The sequence below is a fragment of the Corvus cornix genome, chromosome 2, assembly GCF_000738735.6.
Source record: "Corvus cornix cornix isolate S_Up_H32 chromosome 2, ASM73873v5, whole genome shotgun sequence".
NCBI classification, from domain to species: Eukaryota; Metazoa; Chordata; class Aves; order Passeriformes; family Corvidae; genus Corvus; species Corvus cornix.
Window position 1 is genome coordinate 122,340,393 of NC_046333.1, and position 17,380 is coordinate 122,357,772.

Consider the following 17,380-nt stretch of genomic DNA (forward strand, 5'->3'; position numbering starts at 1 on the left):
AATCTGGTCTGGAAAGCAGAACCAAGAAATGTTATCTAACCAAGTAAAGGTAAGATGAACCTGTGTGTTTCTTATGGTGACATGCTGGCTGTGCTACCATCGGTTCAAAATTGATGCACCTTTACTTGATAAAGGTCAGCCATGGGGTGGTTTTGGCTTGCACACCTGTTGTGATGCCAGCAACTGGATGGCACCATAAAAGTGTGAATTAGGCAGTACTCAGAGGGAACAGCCTCTGGAAGCCAAAGGACTGTGTGGATGAGTGCAAGGTATGCACACAGAGTCTCATACAGTCCGATGGTTTGCTTGAACAGCATTTCACTGATGGCTGTGGGGTGAGGGAAGCTTTGATTCGGTTGAAGACACACACTCATGGTTGTTCTAAATCTACAATTTCTTGTGAAGTTCTTGTTTAATATGTCCTTCCTCCTGGAAGGGCTCCAGTTAGTGATGTGACAGCACAGCCAGCCCTGTAAATGAGAAGAGAAGGATGCCCTGGTTCTGCCACAGCATTTTTAAAGAGGTGACAGCCACATGCTTTCCCCCATGGCCTAGTGAGGCACACATATCGGTAGCACAGGGCTGTTGCAGGATTGTGGCTCAAGAAGCATCTGAAAATGTCATCTTGCAGGACACTGTAAATGCAGCCACTGTTTCCCAAGAAGACTAAGAAGAGACCTCACGCCTCATCAGATTAGAATGAAATGTGAAGCTTGAGAGGGATGGCAGAATATATCTAGGATACTGAGGGACAAGGCATACATGCAATTTCATCAGTGATTTTATAAATTTCTTACCATTCTTACAATTCAGGAAAAATAAGCATTTCATATTACAATTTTATTAGTCTGTTGAAAGCAAAAAAAAGATTATAACACCACTAATGCAGGCTCCAGAACATAATCTTTTAAGAATATAATATTTAAAGTACTGTTGATGCTGAGTGATGTGATTCAATTTCAAGGTGTATTAGAAGTACTTATTAGATAAACATATGCTAATTTCTGCTTTTTAAACTAAAGTACACTTTATGTGATGTAACCTATCTTTAGTACTACATAGAGAGTTAACAAATAGACAGGGCTATAAAGAGTAATCCATAAGGAAAATAAGAAACAACATTATAATTCTGTCATTATGAGAAGATTTATGTTGTGCTTATAGATAAATTCCAAACGTGAAGCACATATTTCACTTCCTAATTTTGTTTACATGTATGAACTGTTAGTGGAAGCATGCTCCACTTTCACTGTACTGTTTAACAACTGTCTGTGGGGTAATGGAGACACAATCAAAGTTACTTGCTCAACCAGAACACTGCAGTCTATATGCAAACCTTCCAAGATTAGAGACCCCTTTTTACTCAACTACTGAACACTTCTACAAAAACAGGAGAGAATTTCTGATTTGAAAAGTTCACAATCTGTAAATAGAATACTAAAGGTCATACCAATAGCTCATTTTAGTGATGGGGAAGCTAACCCAAAAGGAAATTATGACCCAAAGCACATGTTTCATCCAAATAACCTTTCTGAATTTAGTGCTCACCTGTCAATAAAGTACCAACATGCCTAAAGCTTTGGTAAATCTTTGGCAAAGCTAAACATGCAGAGAAAGCCTTTGTCAAAACTAGGAATGGAGTGTAAGTCTCCTGAATAATCAAAACCCCACACAGCACTTTGGCCACAAGTTTGTTGCCTACCATAAATGCCATCTTGCTGAAAAAGCCGAGAGCCGATCTAACAAATCAAAATTCAAAGAGGAAACAGTAAATGATGAGTAAGTTTCTTACTTCAGATTATACCCTAAGACAAATCCAGAGCATGATATGGTTGAAGCAAAAGCTTAAGACTTTTGTATTTAAATGAACTGTACAAAAAAAGGAAAATGTATACTTTAGTGTTGGTAGAGCAGGTTGATATATGCTGTTCATGAAATAAGCCAGTGAAAACCATTTTGTTTATCTTCTGATATTTTTCTAATGTGTCACTGTTAGCAACAATATGTATGCTCTCACAATAAGATTTCTTTGCTATTCTGATGAACTTAATAAAACTTTGGAAAGCCAAGCGATCGATCAGAAGATAAATTAATATAGGGTCTTTCTTCCTTATGTTAGGATTTTTCAGGACAGGACATCCAGTTTAGAAGAATTCCTCAGGATGGTAACAGTAGGTGAAGGAAATATAAATAATCAATTATCAACCTCTTAAAATAAGTGATTCAGTGAGTCATTATGGAAGTGCAAATAAATATATTCAGTAAATTTTAGAAAGATATGGCTTATTATTATTTCTTCATTGTGGAGATGAGAAGGAATGGGGAAGAACTATAATTAATATCATTAGTACTTCCTCTGTTTTGTTCTTAATTTTCTGATGGTTCTACTGGTAACAGGGAACAAAAAATCCCTCTTAAGTGCTAGGCTGCTGGCTTGGAATTCAGCCCAACTGAATGGAGGGCTGTGCAATGCTACGTACAAAATGTGTTGATGAACTCGCTGGAGGCAGAGATATGGTTACAGTTTTAGTAATGTTTGGCACACTGAACTGGGACTGAACAGGACTGGAAATTAATGGCTAAGGATTATTTCTACAGAGAAATTAAAGGATAAAAGGCAAGGTACTTAAAGAGCCATAGGACTCTGAGAGAACACTTCTGCCTGACTTAGGTATGAGTAGAATAGAACAGGACATTTCAGTTGAAAGGGACTTAGAACAATCATCTCGTCCAAGTCACTGACTAATTTAGGTGTGAACAAAAGTTAAAGCCCATTATTAAGGGCATTGTCCAAATGCCTCCAGAACACTGACAGGCTCACCCGGGGCATCAACCACCTCTCTAGAAAAGCCTGTTCCAGTGTTTGACCACCCTCCTGGTAGAGAAAGACTTCCTAATGGTATTTTAAGAGGTTATCACCCCAGGTGTCTGCACTACCCTTCTGATGGATGCAGTGATCCAGCAACAGGGCGTGGAATAGTGCAGCTCCTTCATGGTTGGGTCAATGTGCAGCAAGGTAAGAAATCTCTTATTCCTAGTGATGCATATGTAAGTTATTTAATAATTCCTTAATTCAGAAACACATATGTAGGCCTGTCTGCCCTGTTTCAGCTGCATCTGAAGTTGGGTGCCAGCTGCAATAATGGCTTTCTTTAACTGTACTTGAGAACGCTTTACAGAAGAAAACCCCACATTATCTAAGGCTTAAAAATAAAGCATGTCACAAAAGAGAAAAAAGAATTGAAATGGAAGGGATTGTTGACACTGCTTTGTGAGATGTAGAAGAAACCCAAGTCTGGATGGCTGATTTAACTTTCAGCCTCTGATGGCAATTGCATTTTGGTGAGGTATGATCAGTATTTTAAATGTTATTAAGCAGCTTCCCTAGCTAGGAGCAAATAAAAATATTTCCTGGATCATTTTTAAAATTCTATTTGGTTGCCTTAAAATCCCTTTTTTCTTTTTTTTCCGAGACTTAGTACCACCAGCATGGAAGTACCATGGCTGCCTAGGAAAGAAAACTACAGTGTAAACAAGAGGGACAGGAGTGCATTTTTTTGCATAACCCAAAAAACACTCCAAAATATAATGTTTATTATTTAGAATCTTTTGTTAACTTTTAATTGCAAATGCTAATTTCCTATGTTCCCTCCTTGAAAAAACCTTGCTGAAGTTTTCTCCAGCTTACACTTTCAGGGCTTCTCAATCTGTTAGCATTGCTGCTTCCTTAAGTAGTATTCCTGGTACTCTTCCTTCTCTTGCTGGACTGGAGGAAAGACTGAAGCTAGCACGTGCCAACAGCTACTCACTAAATCCACGAATGTCATGGGGATTGATGCCTACATGTGTATGGAACTGTTCTGACTTGATCTGGCAGCCTGCTGTCTTTGAAACCATGTACTACCAACATGACTGAAAAATATGACAGAGATAGAATATAATGTGGTATTTTACTATTGCCACAACCTGACAAAGCCACATCATCATTCAGCGATGCAAAAGTTAGAATACACCTATCTCCCTGAGTCCTCCTAGGACTAATTTTAAAAGGTAGCATCACTGGAAACAAGTGGGTTTCAAAGCAGCTTTAAATGCAACCTACACTTCTTGCTAAGTAAAGACCTACAGAAAGTATTCACTGGTAGAAATTGCTTATTAAGTGTCTTGTTCAGAAGAACCCTAAACACATAAATTTTTGCATATCAAGGTTGCTACTGTCTTTATACCTGCTCAGGAAACAGTTTTGTGCAGTATCCTAAACAACTTCTGCATAGTTTTGCTAGAATATGTATCTACCATCTTTAAAATATCTGCCAATGCTTTATTTTCCTGACTTTGACATCAATGAAAGTGACTCAGCCTTCTCAAAACCCCCATCAAATGCTTCCTGACACAGACTAGACCGAGATCAAAAGGCTTGAGTTACTTATTTACTAGCCCCATATGCAGAGACACACACACACTTTGGCCAAATCCAAGGCTAGTTTTTATGCCTCTGTGTTTATTCTGCTGTGATATTTACACAGCACAACACAGTTCTTGGTGTGACCTGTGTGACTACTTTAGTGCTAGTGTCTCTGCATTTTGCACAGGTATTTGCAGAAAAGCGTATGACACCATGTTATCTCACAACGCTTTTTGAAAATATCAAAACATCTACTCAAGCACACTTGAGTTGCCAGCAACAGCAATAGCAACAGAAAAGGAAATGGACTTCAGCCAAACAATTCACATCACAGGCAACGTCACAAACTTGTGAGTCTAGCAGCAGGATGATGAAACAGATATTAATGCAATTTCTACCAGCAAGAAAGCCAGACTGCCTCCTCTCTCCCTGTCAGTTCCTCCAAATCTGGAATTCATTTGAGTTACCCTACCATTAACACACCTGCATGCAGAACCTAAACAGTATTTTTGTAATTTGCATTTTTGTATTATCCAATAACTAAAGAATCATTAAGGATAAAAGAATTCCTAAAAATAACATTTTCTTCCTCTAAAGGTTTATAAATGCATCATTATAGAGCAGACATATACACACTGAAAGATCTGAAGTCAGGAAATACTACACCAATGAATCTCAAAAACTTCCTGGAGTCAGCACCAAGAACAATGAATTTATTCTGACTATAAATCCAACCTCTGCTCCATTTCTGTTACTGCTTTAGCAGGTGACTGAAGTAGCTGTGGTATTTCCAAAACAGGGCAACATTTCCTAACTGTATCTGCATAGCAGTATATAAGCCTTTATACTTCTGGATTCAACACCACCATAAAAATCTAGCAAATTTATCCTACATGGTAGAGGGCACTCTGAGTGCTGCATAACTACCTCTAACACCTCACTGGGACATCTGCTTATATACATAGAAATTGCTTGTGACCAGCAATCTTCATTATGGCTTGCCTTACTTACCCTACCTTTCTGTTGATGAATACTGACAGAACTTCAAAAAAATATCTGTCAAGATTACACGGTGATGCATATGACTCCTGTATCTAGGACAAGCTTCATTTTTCCAGGGTAGATAATATACACACATTGTATTTAATGTGAATGATCCCAGCTAAATAAAACATGCATTATAATCTACTTGAACACTTCTAAGCCTGCAGGCTGCTTAACAGGCAATAACTGAGAAGGTAAATTTTTAGCTTTTTCACAGAAAACCTAGAGACTACTGTACTTCATCCAAACTGCACTGGGGCAGCTGTTAACCGCGAAAGTAGTGTTCTTTAAGCTCCTAAAGCATGGGTAGAAGCGAAAGGCTGTAATCCAAGTCTCATTGCAGCTGCATATTCTCTGAGAAGATGAATTTTAAATATAGAGAGAGACTTTTAATGTGGCATAATAGCTGTGTTTACTCAGTAGAATTCACACTTTTTTACATTTTTCCCAGTGTGTCCACATCTTTCTGACATGATTATCCCCAAAGTTCTACACAGTATTTCAGACTCAGTGTCACTGGGATCATGCAGAGTAGGAACCATTCTCCATGACGTCCTTCTGTATATACAGCCTGGAAGGCTATGAGCTACTTCTCTTATCACATTTCAAGTGCATGGCTATCATCCTGCTCCATGGGAGTTTGGCACCCGACCTCAACAGGAGCAGGTTCATGTCTGCTCTCCAACTAGCCAAGTCTGTCTTAAGAACTGTTTTTTAGTAAATTCAATAACCAAGTGAAATTTTTCTCCAAGTCCTTCTAACTTTTGCCTCTATTAAAATCCATATTTTGTAAAGAAACAGTGCCTGTTTTTCTCAGAATACCCTTCTGTTCTTCCACTACAGAAAAAAGAAGAGCCTAGGATATGCACTCAGGGCTTGGGTTGATGATGTCAGCAGTTCTTATGCCTATGGAATATGTTCCAGTAAGGCTCAATACTGGGAAGACAGAAAATACATGTGTCACCAAACAACCAACACTACTTTTGAATATACAGGCATAAATATAGACAGGCAAAATAACATGGAAATAACTAGACAGTTTCAGACTCCACTGATTCTACAGATCTAGAGATGCATTACTGCCTTTACTTAAAACTCCAGATATTTCTAAGGTATTAATGATTATATGATAATGTCAGATTTAATTTTTTTAGAAGTCTCCTTTATCCCCTTGTATTTATAGAAAAAACACTTGAAATTAGGAACTTTGAAAGATGCACAATCAGGAGTAAAATAAAGAGACTCGAAATGTACTGCTTTTGAAATATATGGCTTTATGAATTTTCTTGGAGGGTTGAGGGTTAATCCAGGATTTTTCAAAAACAGTACTCATTAAGATGCACCACACTTTCAGCAAAATTAATTTCTTGTATCTAGCATTGAAATTAATTATAAAGTGTAAGAGCCTGAAGTGACTGCTGTACTGCAAATGGCAGAACTGGAGAAATACAACAGTCAATTTAATTCTGGAAAAACTAGGGTATGTGAGCTGCTTGGTCTTTCATCCATATATCCGGCCTCTTTCCAATATGCTCTTGATCTTTTGTATGTTAAGAGAAACCCCACTCATCATGCAACTTACCATTCTGACCTCCCACAGTGTCATTTCTGCCCTTTCACATCAGTGCTCTAAGTTTTCATTTCTAAAGTCTAAATTTGCAATATCCATTTACTGGTCCTCTTCTCCAAATCTATCCAATACTCTTCAGTTTGGCAACTGCCTCTGACAAAATACTTTCTGCTCTTCATCTGATACTTTTTGAGGAGCTTCTGCAATTTTCTTAGTCACATTTCAGTATCAGTACTCCACTCTCACCCTCCTTTGACACAGATGACCATTCTCCTCTTTTGGAACAATTCCCCTCTGTTAACATCTATGATTTATCTCTTTAATTCACCTGTATTTTTCTTCCATTTTTAAATTATACTTTCAAGGAAAATAACCTCCGATTATTCTGTTCTTGGTCTCTCTACCTTTCTTTTACAATCTTCATCCTGTTTAATTTCACCATACAAAAACTATCAATTCCATGCCAGCTGTGTTTCAGTTCCAGGTTTTACTCCTGTTCAGACGATGATCTGAGTGAATAACTACTACTGAACTAATAGGCAGAAATCTTCATCTTCTCCAAATTCTCAGCATGGTCTTCTACATCATACTCTACATTACTTAGCTCTATAACATGAATTGCATTTTTCTTTTTTGGATATCTCCCTAGAGTCTCTCTACTTTTAAGTAAGTCTTAAATTTTGCAGCCTTTCTTGGAATAAAAGGCCATGTATATTAGCCATCTATTTATGTGGCCTTGACAAACACAGAATGCAACTGCAAAGATTATTTTTCTCTAATGGTCCACATCACATGTTAAAAGTGTAACAGGAGAAACCTAACCTTTTAAACATGATTTAAACCTCCACTAGTATAATAAAATCCTTTCAAAATAGATCACCATACTCCACTGAAAATTAGCACTGTAAGGCAAGTTCTCAGTTCTTTGTTAACTGAATTTCAACATGGAACAAATATTTATGACGCAGTTATAAATAGGATTTATAATGGAAATTTTGACACTGTGATAATACTCCCATGTGATAGACCCTACTTCATCTTGTCCTTGGCTGGACACCATGACAGACCAATATAGAAATTCATTGGAGCAGGCCAACAGTGTCCTGGAAGGCATGATTCTTTTTCGGAGCAAATGAATGATTTTTAACAGGAGAAAGGAAGCACTGACCTCCTTCTCTCAGACTATACCTGTAATTAACACTTCCATAGTGCCAGATTAGATATGTACACCTAGGCTAGAATTTGAGAAGTTACTTCAAGGTAGCAAACACAACTGAGACAGCACTGAAGTTAGTCCAGGCTTCTGACTAGTTTCATAGTAAGATCCTGCAGCCTTTACTAAGCAACCATGAATTTCATCTGGATGCAAATTAACTAGCTCACTACTTAATGCAAGTTTGTGAAAATTACAGTGATTGTAACAGCTTTATCTCTCTGCAGGAAACTGGTTCTCTGTTATTAGTTTTAAAAGTTAATTTGCTCAAAACTAATTAGGCATGTTTTTTCCTAAGCATATCATTTGATTATGTGACTCAAAAGTATCTTGGAGAGATTGAGAAAGCATCCTGAAGAATCAAGGCTATGCCCTTGCACAGTCTCTTTGCTTTGCTTTCTCCCAAGCATGCTCTCCTGTCCCAGATGCATTACAGGAACACTGTGGAGTGGGTTGAGCCAGCAGGTGTATTTGGCAGTGTGGCAGGATGGACGCAAACTCCCAGCAAGCTGGATGGTCCTCACACTGGGCAAGAGGAAAGATGTGGAAAGGTGGGGGAATCTGTACCCAGGGCTTGGCGAGACAAGTCATAAATCTGGAAGTCAAGTTGTGAAGACTGGTATAACAAGAGCTCTAAAAAGAAAGGGGAGAACAAGAATAAAGCTTGAAACTGACACCTTGTCTTCTAATGCACCTTATTTCTTTGATTATTGGATATAACAAAAGTGCATTTGGGTAAGTCTGTAGGCTCTTGCTTCTCCAGAGTTCTGTAGAAAGAGGATAGAAGCAATAAACTGTAGAGAAAAAAATGGCATAGCAAGAAACCCAGTAACAGATCTGTGAGGCTGATGAAGTCCTATGTAGAATAAATTCAGAAAATGAACAGGCTCTTGTATCACTAAGAATAATGAGCGAGCTTCTGTATGCTTTAAGGCACAAACTGATGGCATGGCTGGTAACTCTAATCAGGCAAAATGCTCATTGTAATTGGCCTTTTATATAAAACTATCTGGTCCGGCCCACATGCATTTAGCCAGGACATTGCAGTTAATTAGCATCAGCCAGAAATCTCTCTTTCCTGTCCATATGGAGTTTGCATTTTGAGAACTCGAGGAGGTGGTGATGGCAGAGAGGAGAAAGATGGGAAGGATTTTTTTTTTTCTTAAGCTACAGACATCTACCACTGGTCAAAAGAGAATGTAAACCACAGTTGCTCTTTAAGGCATTAGAGGCCATTACAAATTGCCTTGTAATAGACTTAAAATGCTTATTTATGAAACTAGTAATGTTCAGCATGTTAATACTGGTACTTTAACAAATGTTATAATAAAAAATACTAGTAAAACCTGCCAAATTCTTATCATTAGAAAGTCTTTGCTCATATATTTCACCTAAAAAATTCCGCCCATCTCTAAATTTAGACAACTTTAATTTATACACTGCTACTTGATTTCTCTCATGCCTTGTTTAGGAGGTCAAGGCTGGATGAATGGTATTGGTGACCCATGTATGTTCATCTGGCAGCTGGCTGGCCTGACAAATAATCTGCCAGAAAACAAATCAGATCTGAATTTCCAGACCTTAACTGCTCTGTGGTAAAGTGCCCAGACTGCTCTTACCCTGCAGCAAAGTAGTTTTACCCTTCTTTTATTTAATCAAATGTTATTCATTCAAACTGAATGAAAGAGCAGTATCCATTTGCTGCAGGATATATATGCACACAGACAATCATGGCTTAGCTGTCCAGTCTGTGCAAGTCCATACTTCGGTTTACCTCCGGACAGTGTGTTTACAAGGCCACATTCTAAAGATGGTCTGTGGAATTTAGAATGAATGTGTCAGTCAAAGCATCCACTAATCTTGTGCAAGACTAGAACAATATTCCCCCTTTTTACTGAGTGTCAAAAACCTTTCTTTTCTGTTACACCTTCGATACAGTATTCCCATCAGTCATTTGTTCTTCTCTAGGTTTTTACAAGAGACACAAAACAACACTTATTTTTTTCTCTAAGCAAAAGCAAATCTCAAACTGTCCCTGGATGACTCCCTTGAATGAGGCTATGACTCAGGTTTCATTTGTTTCCTGTCCTGGTATGCTCTCTTTTGACACATCCACAAGTTTAGTGATGCCTGGAGGAAACAAACAGGTCAGAGCTGGGATTTCGCAAAATTTGTTCTATTTGTTGATAAAAAGACCTGTAAAGTATGGCCGCTGTAAAGAGTACAACATTTGTTAAATCTACAAAATGTACAGCCTTGTGGGTAGGACCCTGCAAAGATACACATCCTCATAATTATTAATCACTAGCCAAGTATCTGCTACAGCAAAAATAGAGGCAGAGTCTTGCCTGCAAATAGCATGAACAAACTCAGGGAAAACAGCTCCCTGCAACCTTTCAGGTCCTTATACCATGGCTCTGGCCTGTTCAGTCATACTTGGCTTTCCTTATATGCAAATACTAAGGCAATCAATCACTGGGAGACCTGAATCTTAAGACTTCTACAGTACCTCATTATTATTCTTACCTGCTGGATGCTACTTTGCTTCCTAATGTTTTGTTCTCCTTTTAGCCTCCTTTTAAACTACATTACAAAGGAAGAACCTCTTGGCAGCTTCTGATGATTGCCTTAATGAACATAAATGTGAAACATAAGAGAAAGTATTTGGGAAGTATGAACTGCCATGGTACAATGAACGACGAATATTCACTGCAATTATAATTTGTGTGTAATACTAGGCTACATGGCCCAGAAAGCTGATTTTTAAGAATCTGAAATTTAAGAGCTTTATCCAGAGGTTTTCAAATATTGAAATGGTTTTAGGCTACAGGTAATTCAGAGATCACTCCTTAAGACAGAAAAGAATGCTTCTCTTATTTACAGAGAGGTATTTGTATTTCACTTCTTTTTGTCTCTGTTGTTGATATGCTACATACATTTACTGCTGACAGCATGCTTGTCTACCATACTAAGCAGTTAAAGAAATAAGAGAAAAATTACACTTTCTCATCATAACCTATTTTCAAGACAATTTAGTACAATGGAAAGCTTTCACCTAACTATAGTTTCAGAGAATGAGACAACACTTATCAATACCTTTTAGCAGTACTTACAGATACTGTAAAAATAAAAAGCTCAAGCAACAGAAGAAAACCAAGAAGTTGCTATTGGCAAAGAATAAGTTACCTTGTTTTCATTCTAATACATGAAAAATGTTATTTGAAAAGAAGATGTTTACTGCTGTTTGTGTGAGTGAATGTAAATACTCAGAAATATTTATCTATTTCACTACCATAAATGACAAAAGCTAACAGTAACACTGTCCAGTTACTCTTGGCATCACTCTTGGGAAATGCTTAAACAAACAAGTATGTATACAAGTGAGTGGGTTAACTGGTACCACACAGAAAAAGTGTATCTGAAAAAGGCATCACGTACACTGAGCCTGGAAAACATCTCAGACATGATAGCACTTGAAATCATCACAATGATGTGTGAACCTGGTGGTTTGCAGGAGTTTATTTGGGATAACTGAAATTTAGTTAACATCTTGGGATTTAAAAGTTGTTTACTCAATGGGAATAGATTTTTTTTTTCAAATGTGTACAAATATGGTGTATTTCGCTATCTTGAGAACAATTACAGAATTCAAAATTTAGACTCCAGAAAAGGTACTTATTTTTGCTAAGAGCTAGCTAACTGAGAGACGTTTCTACACAGAGAACAGAGTAAGTAAACTTGAGAAATGCTTTGCTATGTCATTCCACATGTATCCAGCTACACCTGGGGAAGGGATACAAACTCTCATCTTCTGTAAATGGAATAGAAGTTTCAAATGGGAGGAAAATAAGTTCCCACACTTTCTCTCCCATATCTCAGCTGATTTGTCAGCAATGCTACTTCAATTCCTGTGGCAGGGAGTAAAAAGACATCTGAGAAATTACTGATCTGGGTGATATCTTGGTGTCAAATTTCACACAGTCAGATGTTGGCATTTTCACTTGAGTACTCTAGTAATTTCTTTATTTGAAGGGTTTGGCAGCTTTAAAATATTTTCTTTCCAAATGCTTCAATTCTTTGCATGGCTAAGGTTATGGATTCTTAACTTACGAATGGCGAGATAACCTGCTGCTGTAAATTGGGATTTGTTCAGCTGGTGGAGGACGAAATAATGAAAGAAGAAAAAGACAGCAGTAAGTATGGGCCAAATATATAAATCCACAGGAGAGGTAGTAGTGAGGTAATTCTCAACAGTGAAAAGTACATATTTATGCTGTTTCAAAGCTAGTAAAGTCTTACTACCGGAAATAGTTGAGTTTTGCCTACAGTTCTGGACTGCCATGTTCAAGAAAGATGAATTTACATCAGGATGTGTACAAAGAAAGTCCGCAAGACTGATGAAGGGAATGAAAATTCCAACCAGGTCAACAACCCTTGACTTAGGCACTAAATGAATACAAAAAGAGCTCCCCAATCCCCCCAATCCCAAAACACATTCTCTACAACCAAACACTTAGGAATAAAGAAAAAAACAAGTATTCTATGAGATAAGTGACAGTAAAGATTTAGTAAAAAGTTACACATAGTGGCCACTTGAACTGAAAAATGAAGTAAATAGGTGCAATTTTAGAAAATATTGCAGAATGTTGTTCTTTGCTTTTGTAGGTCATGATAGCCTGCATTCACTATATGGGTACATTTAAGAATAAGTTTGTGTCTGAAACAAGGATAAGCAGAAAACAACTGTAAGTGAAAATGAATCTGAGAGCTATAATCTGTATTAGCATACAAGTACAGGCAAATCCTTGAAAAGTAGTAACAAGATATGACTCAACTCAATTTGACAGGTGAAAGAAAGGGCAGACACGAAAAGACATTAAATTGGCAAATGGAGTTCCATTTTATCTACCAATTTTAAGCTAAAGAGCAGTACACAGAAATATTAGCCTCATGGAAAGACAGAAGAAAAACAAAGTAAAACCAACTTTGCTTCTTCCTACAGCAATTTTCTAAACCCTGTGACAGATGAAAATGGGCTGCAATGCTGACATAAGTGAGACAGACTTAATTCTATGCTATCATGAATATGGAACTAATGTTCTACAGAGCACCCCAACCATAACAGAGATGATTCCTTTATAGGTTATGTATGCTTAATGGTAAAGCATTCTGCAAAATCCAGACCTTAGCTAACCAAGACTGTCAGGAATTTTACTGGACAGTGAAAAAGCTATAGATCTTCCCACTAATAAATACATTACAGAATTCATCCAAATTTCTGTTGATTTATGACGGCTGAAGTCTGTCTCTGACACTGTCCTGAATAAACTATTAATCTGAGGCAAAGTTATATGCTTTTTATCACTCAGCTGTTTTCATACAAAGAAACAGTCACCGAATTATTAAAAATTGAAAATAAAATCTTGAGCAATGTACACTCTTCATGACATACACGTGACTTATTTCTGTATAAATGATAACATTCAAGATGGAATCAACACTTAATAACTTAACACAAAATCTTTTCACTGCAATAAAACAAATAGTCACACAAAACCCCAATCTACAATTACCTGGTTGGTAGAAATTTGGTGAAAGTTCTCTGGCAACTGCTCTTGCAATATCACATTCCTGGCGAGCAGCCTGAGCAGCCTGATCCGCAGCATCAGCTTTAGCTCTTGCATGTGCGGTTCTGTACAAAGTAGAAAATAGTTTATATGCAGAGGAGTCTTTTATCAGTTGCACCAAGCATCTGAGAACACAGGACCTCAGCTACCATACACTATCCTGTACAGTGCACTCTTAGGACAACCTGTTGTGAGCAACTGCAAATCAGCAAAGTATTTCAGGAACAAATCACTATTCCTCTCAGCTCTTCAGTCCTGTTCATCCTTGGATCACAATTACTTGCAGGAACACAATATACAGCCTCAGCTTATCATTAAAATTTCTAAATAGAATGAAAGAATAGTATCTTGGGAATGGGATTTAGGATTTATTTACATGTTACCAGAATGTGTACAGAAGTGTACAGAAGGTCAGACTGGGCCACCACACTGATTCCTAAACAGGGTTCTGGGATTCCAGGACACATGGTATTCAAAGGGACTGAGGAATGCTACTACCTTTACCACATTGCAAAGTTAATGCTGGGTCAATGCTGAGTGCCATGTAAAAATTTTTGAAGGTCAAAATTCAAGTATATTGGCCCAAAAAATAGGAAATGTCTTCCACAATCAGATCACGTTGGTAAGGAATAGCCTGGAAAACGTGTTTAACACTTCAATAGGCATTTGTAGAAACAGGGACTTAACTGTACTAAATCCTTGTAACTCACTGAATTTCAAATCCAAAAACAATCTGAAAAGGCAACTTTTCTGAAGTCAAGACAACAGTATGGAATACTTTGGTAAAGTAATGTGCACTCTGCTTCCACTTTTTTCCTCTTGCTATTTCTCAAAAAGCCTCAAGAACAGCTTGTGCAAAGGCCTCTGCTTCCAGACTGCAAACTGATAGCTGTGTTGCTGCAGATTTGCATCACTGTTTGTCCCATCTTCCCTCACCACTTCATTTTCCAAACAGTTATCTGTTTAAAAATTCCTGATGGCCATGATCTCTCTGTGCCTCTACAGCATTAGCACATAGCCTAGAGCTATGAAATGGCTTGTTAGAAGGGAGGGGAAGCTAAACATGGCAAACCAGCAGAATATTTTGAGACTCTAAAGAGATTAATAACATTTCTAAACCAAATAAATTAAATTTCATGATCTCATCACTTTTCTTGTAACATTCTAGTAGAAAACTGACACAGAAGTAAGAAAAGAATTAGTTAACAGGACAACAATAACACCAAACTTTATCCCATGTGCCTGGTAATAGTAATGAATAGCAATTAAATAAATGAAAACTTCTAACAACTTCACTGTAAAAATTCTGTTTTGTTTTCAAGAAATAAAGAAGGGTTCTATGTGTTTTAGACAAAGGAAGAATTAAATGTTAGCATTAACCAGAATGAGCATCAGGAGATTAACAGTATGGCAGACTTTGCATTTCTGTAAGGATGTTTAATCCTGTAGGGTACTAGTATAAACACAGACATAAAAAAACCACATAGACAGTTTCATCTGTGGTGCCTGGAGAAGATTTATTTAAGTTACATCCTCCCTAAAATGTGTGTGGGGATAAATGTTGAATGTTCTTTCAAAGCTTAGCTTGTCATAATTTACTGGATAAATATTAGCTTCTGCTGCCTTCTTGCAGGTGTCCCTAGGTCTGTGAGAAAAAAGACAATGAGGAAATGAATTGTAACACCTTTGATTTGTACTCAGGATGGGGGAAAGAAACTGTTAATAAAAACAAATACACCGTATAATCCCATATGTGTTCTGTGCAGTTCATGAATGGGTGTATGGTACGTGCTTGCTTAGAAACAGTAATCAAACCCGTTCTTTCTCTATAATCATTATTTTCAATTAGATGAGCTATTCTTAGCTCCTGCATAATTATGTCTATGCAGCATAAACTTAATGAAGCAATCCCAGCACTGGGACATTGTTTTGTGAGACAATAATGTAGTCTGCTCATAGATAAACTAGACACTGGTCATCTTTTTGTGATGAAAGAACAACCAGACTACTCTCATAGAAAAAGAGTCTAACACTATTGCTACTGCTACAACAGACATTTTAAAAGCTAATATACTAAATGACCAGCACCAGGAAAACATACTGCCAGGATAATGCATTTATTTATTGATGCCTATGAATTTCCTATATTATTATATCCAAGAAGCAAAACAGACATTCTGTAGAAACGTACAGTATCAATCAGTTAAGGAATTAAATGGTGACATGAGTAAGAAGCTGGTGTAACTCTGTCACATGAAGCGGGGCAGAGCAGGTCGCAACAGGAAGAAGCCAAAGGAACAGAAGGTAAATGAGCACAGCTTTCCTTGGCTGCCTTATCTCACACCTCTTTTTTCAACTCACACTTCCTGCTATTCTGCCCCTTTTGTACTCTCAGTGAGGAGTTCCAGCAGACCAGAACAGGAGGGAGCACTGCCAAGGCATGTCCTAGCAGTGACACACAGGAGCAGAGCCTCAGTGCTGAGAGACGATGCAGCAAGAGGAACTCACCAGCACAGGAGGGCAAGGCACAGGGACATGTTTATGCTCCTCTGCAGGCCTTCGACAGCCAGACAGAAGTGTGAGCACATGCCTGTGCTGAGATATTTTCTTGACAGCCTCTTCAGCATTGATTAGCAGTGACAAAAGTGACAAGAATGGGATAAAGTGGCAGAGCTGATCCTTCTGCACAGAACAGCAGCTCTGTGCCCTGCCTGGGAACGCAGGCTCTTCTCTATGTGCAATTACTTGCTATTTATCACCTTGGCATTTGGATGCTTTACTGGCTAACTTCAGCAACATGTACTTTATCACCTCCATTTGCAACTGTGTACTTTGATAATTTTTTAACTTCTTGCACACTTTTAAGCATCAGACTCAAATAATTTTTCTGTTGCTATTTATTTTCCTGTTTTGTTTTTTATTCTGATTTCCACATTTGATCTGCCTGTATGTTTTCCAAAGGACTTGCTTCCAATTACTGCCGGTTTTATTTTGCCTTGAACTGACCCCCCCCCCACACTATCAGACTATTAGTATCAGAAACTATGAAGAAATACGTTAGTTTTGAATGATAATGCTCGTAAAGGAGAACTATCAAAGCAGAAATAGAATCCATTTGCTCCATTTATGCTTCACACAGTTTTGGAAAGCTTTCTTTACCTTTCATTTCTGGGGTACTACTTGGAGACCACTGTAAGGTCTCCAAGTTTTGTTTGCTATCAGCAGTTATTCATAGAAATTGAAGTCTATGATATATCACATCAAAATGACCCACATCTGAATGACCACCATCTACTTGAGAGCTGTTTTGTTTCTCCAGGGAACTCTATGTCCTTTGCTATGACAAGAGATCTTTACGAGAACTCTTGAAAGAAAAACTTAGAAAAAAAAGCCTCCTTTCCTCTTCCTAGCCAAGAAAAAGACTGCGGTAGGTTTTTTCCAGGAAGGATTGATCTCAAGTTTCAGCAGCAAAATAGAAATTATGCAGGAGAGAAGGCAGCAATCCACAGACTGCAAAACAG

General features: G+C 37.8%; 1 protein-coding gene across 1 annotated transcript in view; it reads right to left on the reverse strand.

Moving 5' to 3' along the window:
- The window catches only part of JPH1 (junctophilin 1), an 83,548-nt gene that overhangs the window by 14,257 nt on the left and 51,911 nt on the right, over positions 1–17,380 (reverse strand). Inside the window, 1 exon segment of the mRNA XM_039549141.1 lies at positions 13,806–13,924. Coding sequence (XP_039405075.1) covers positions 13,806–13,924 — 119 coding nt within the window.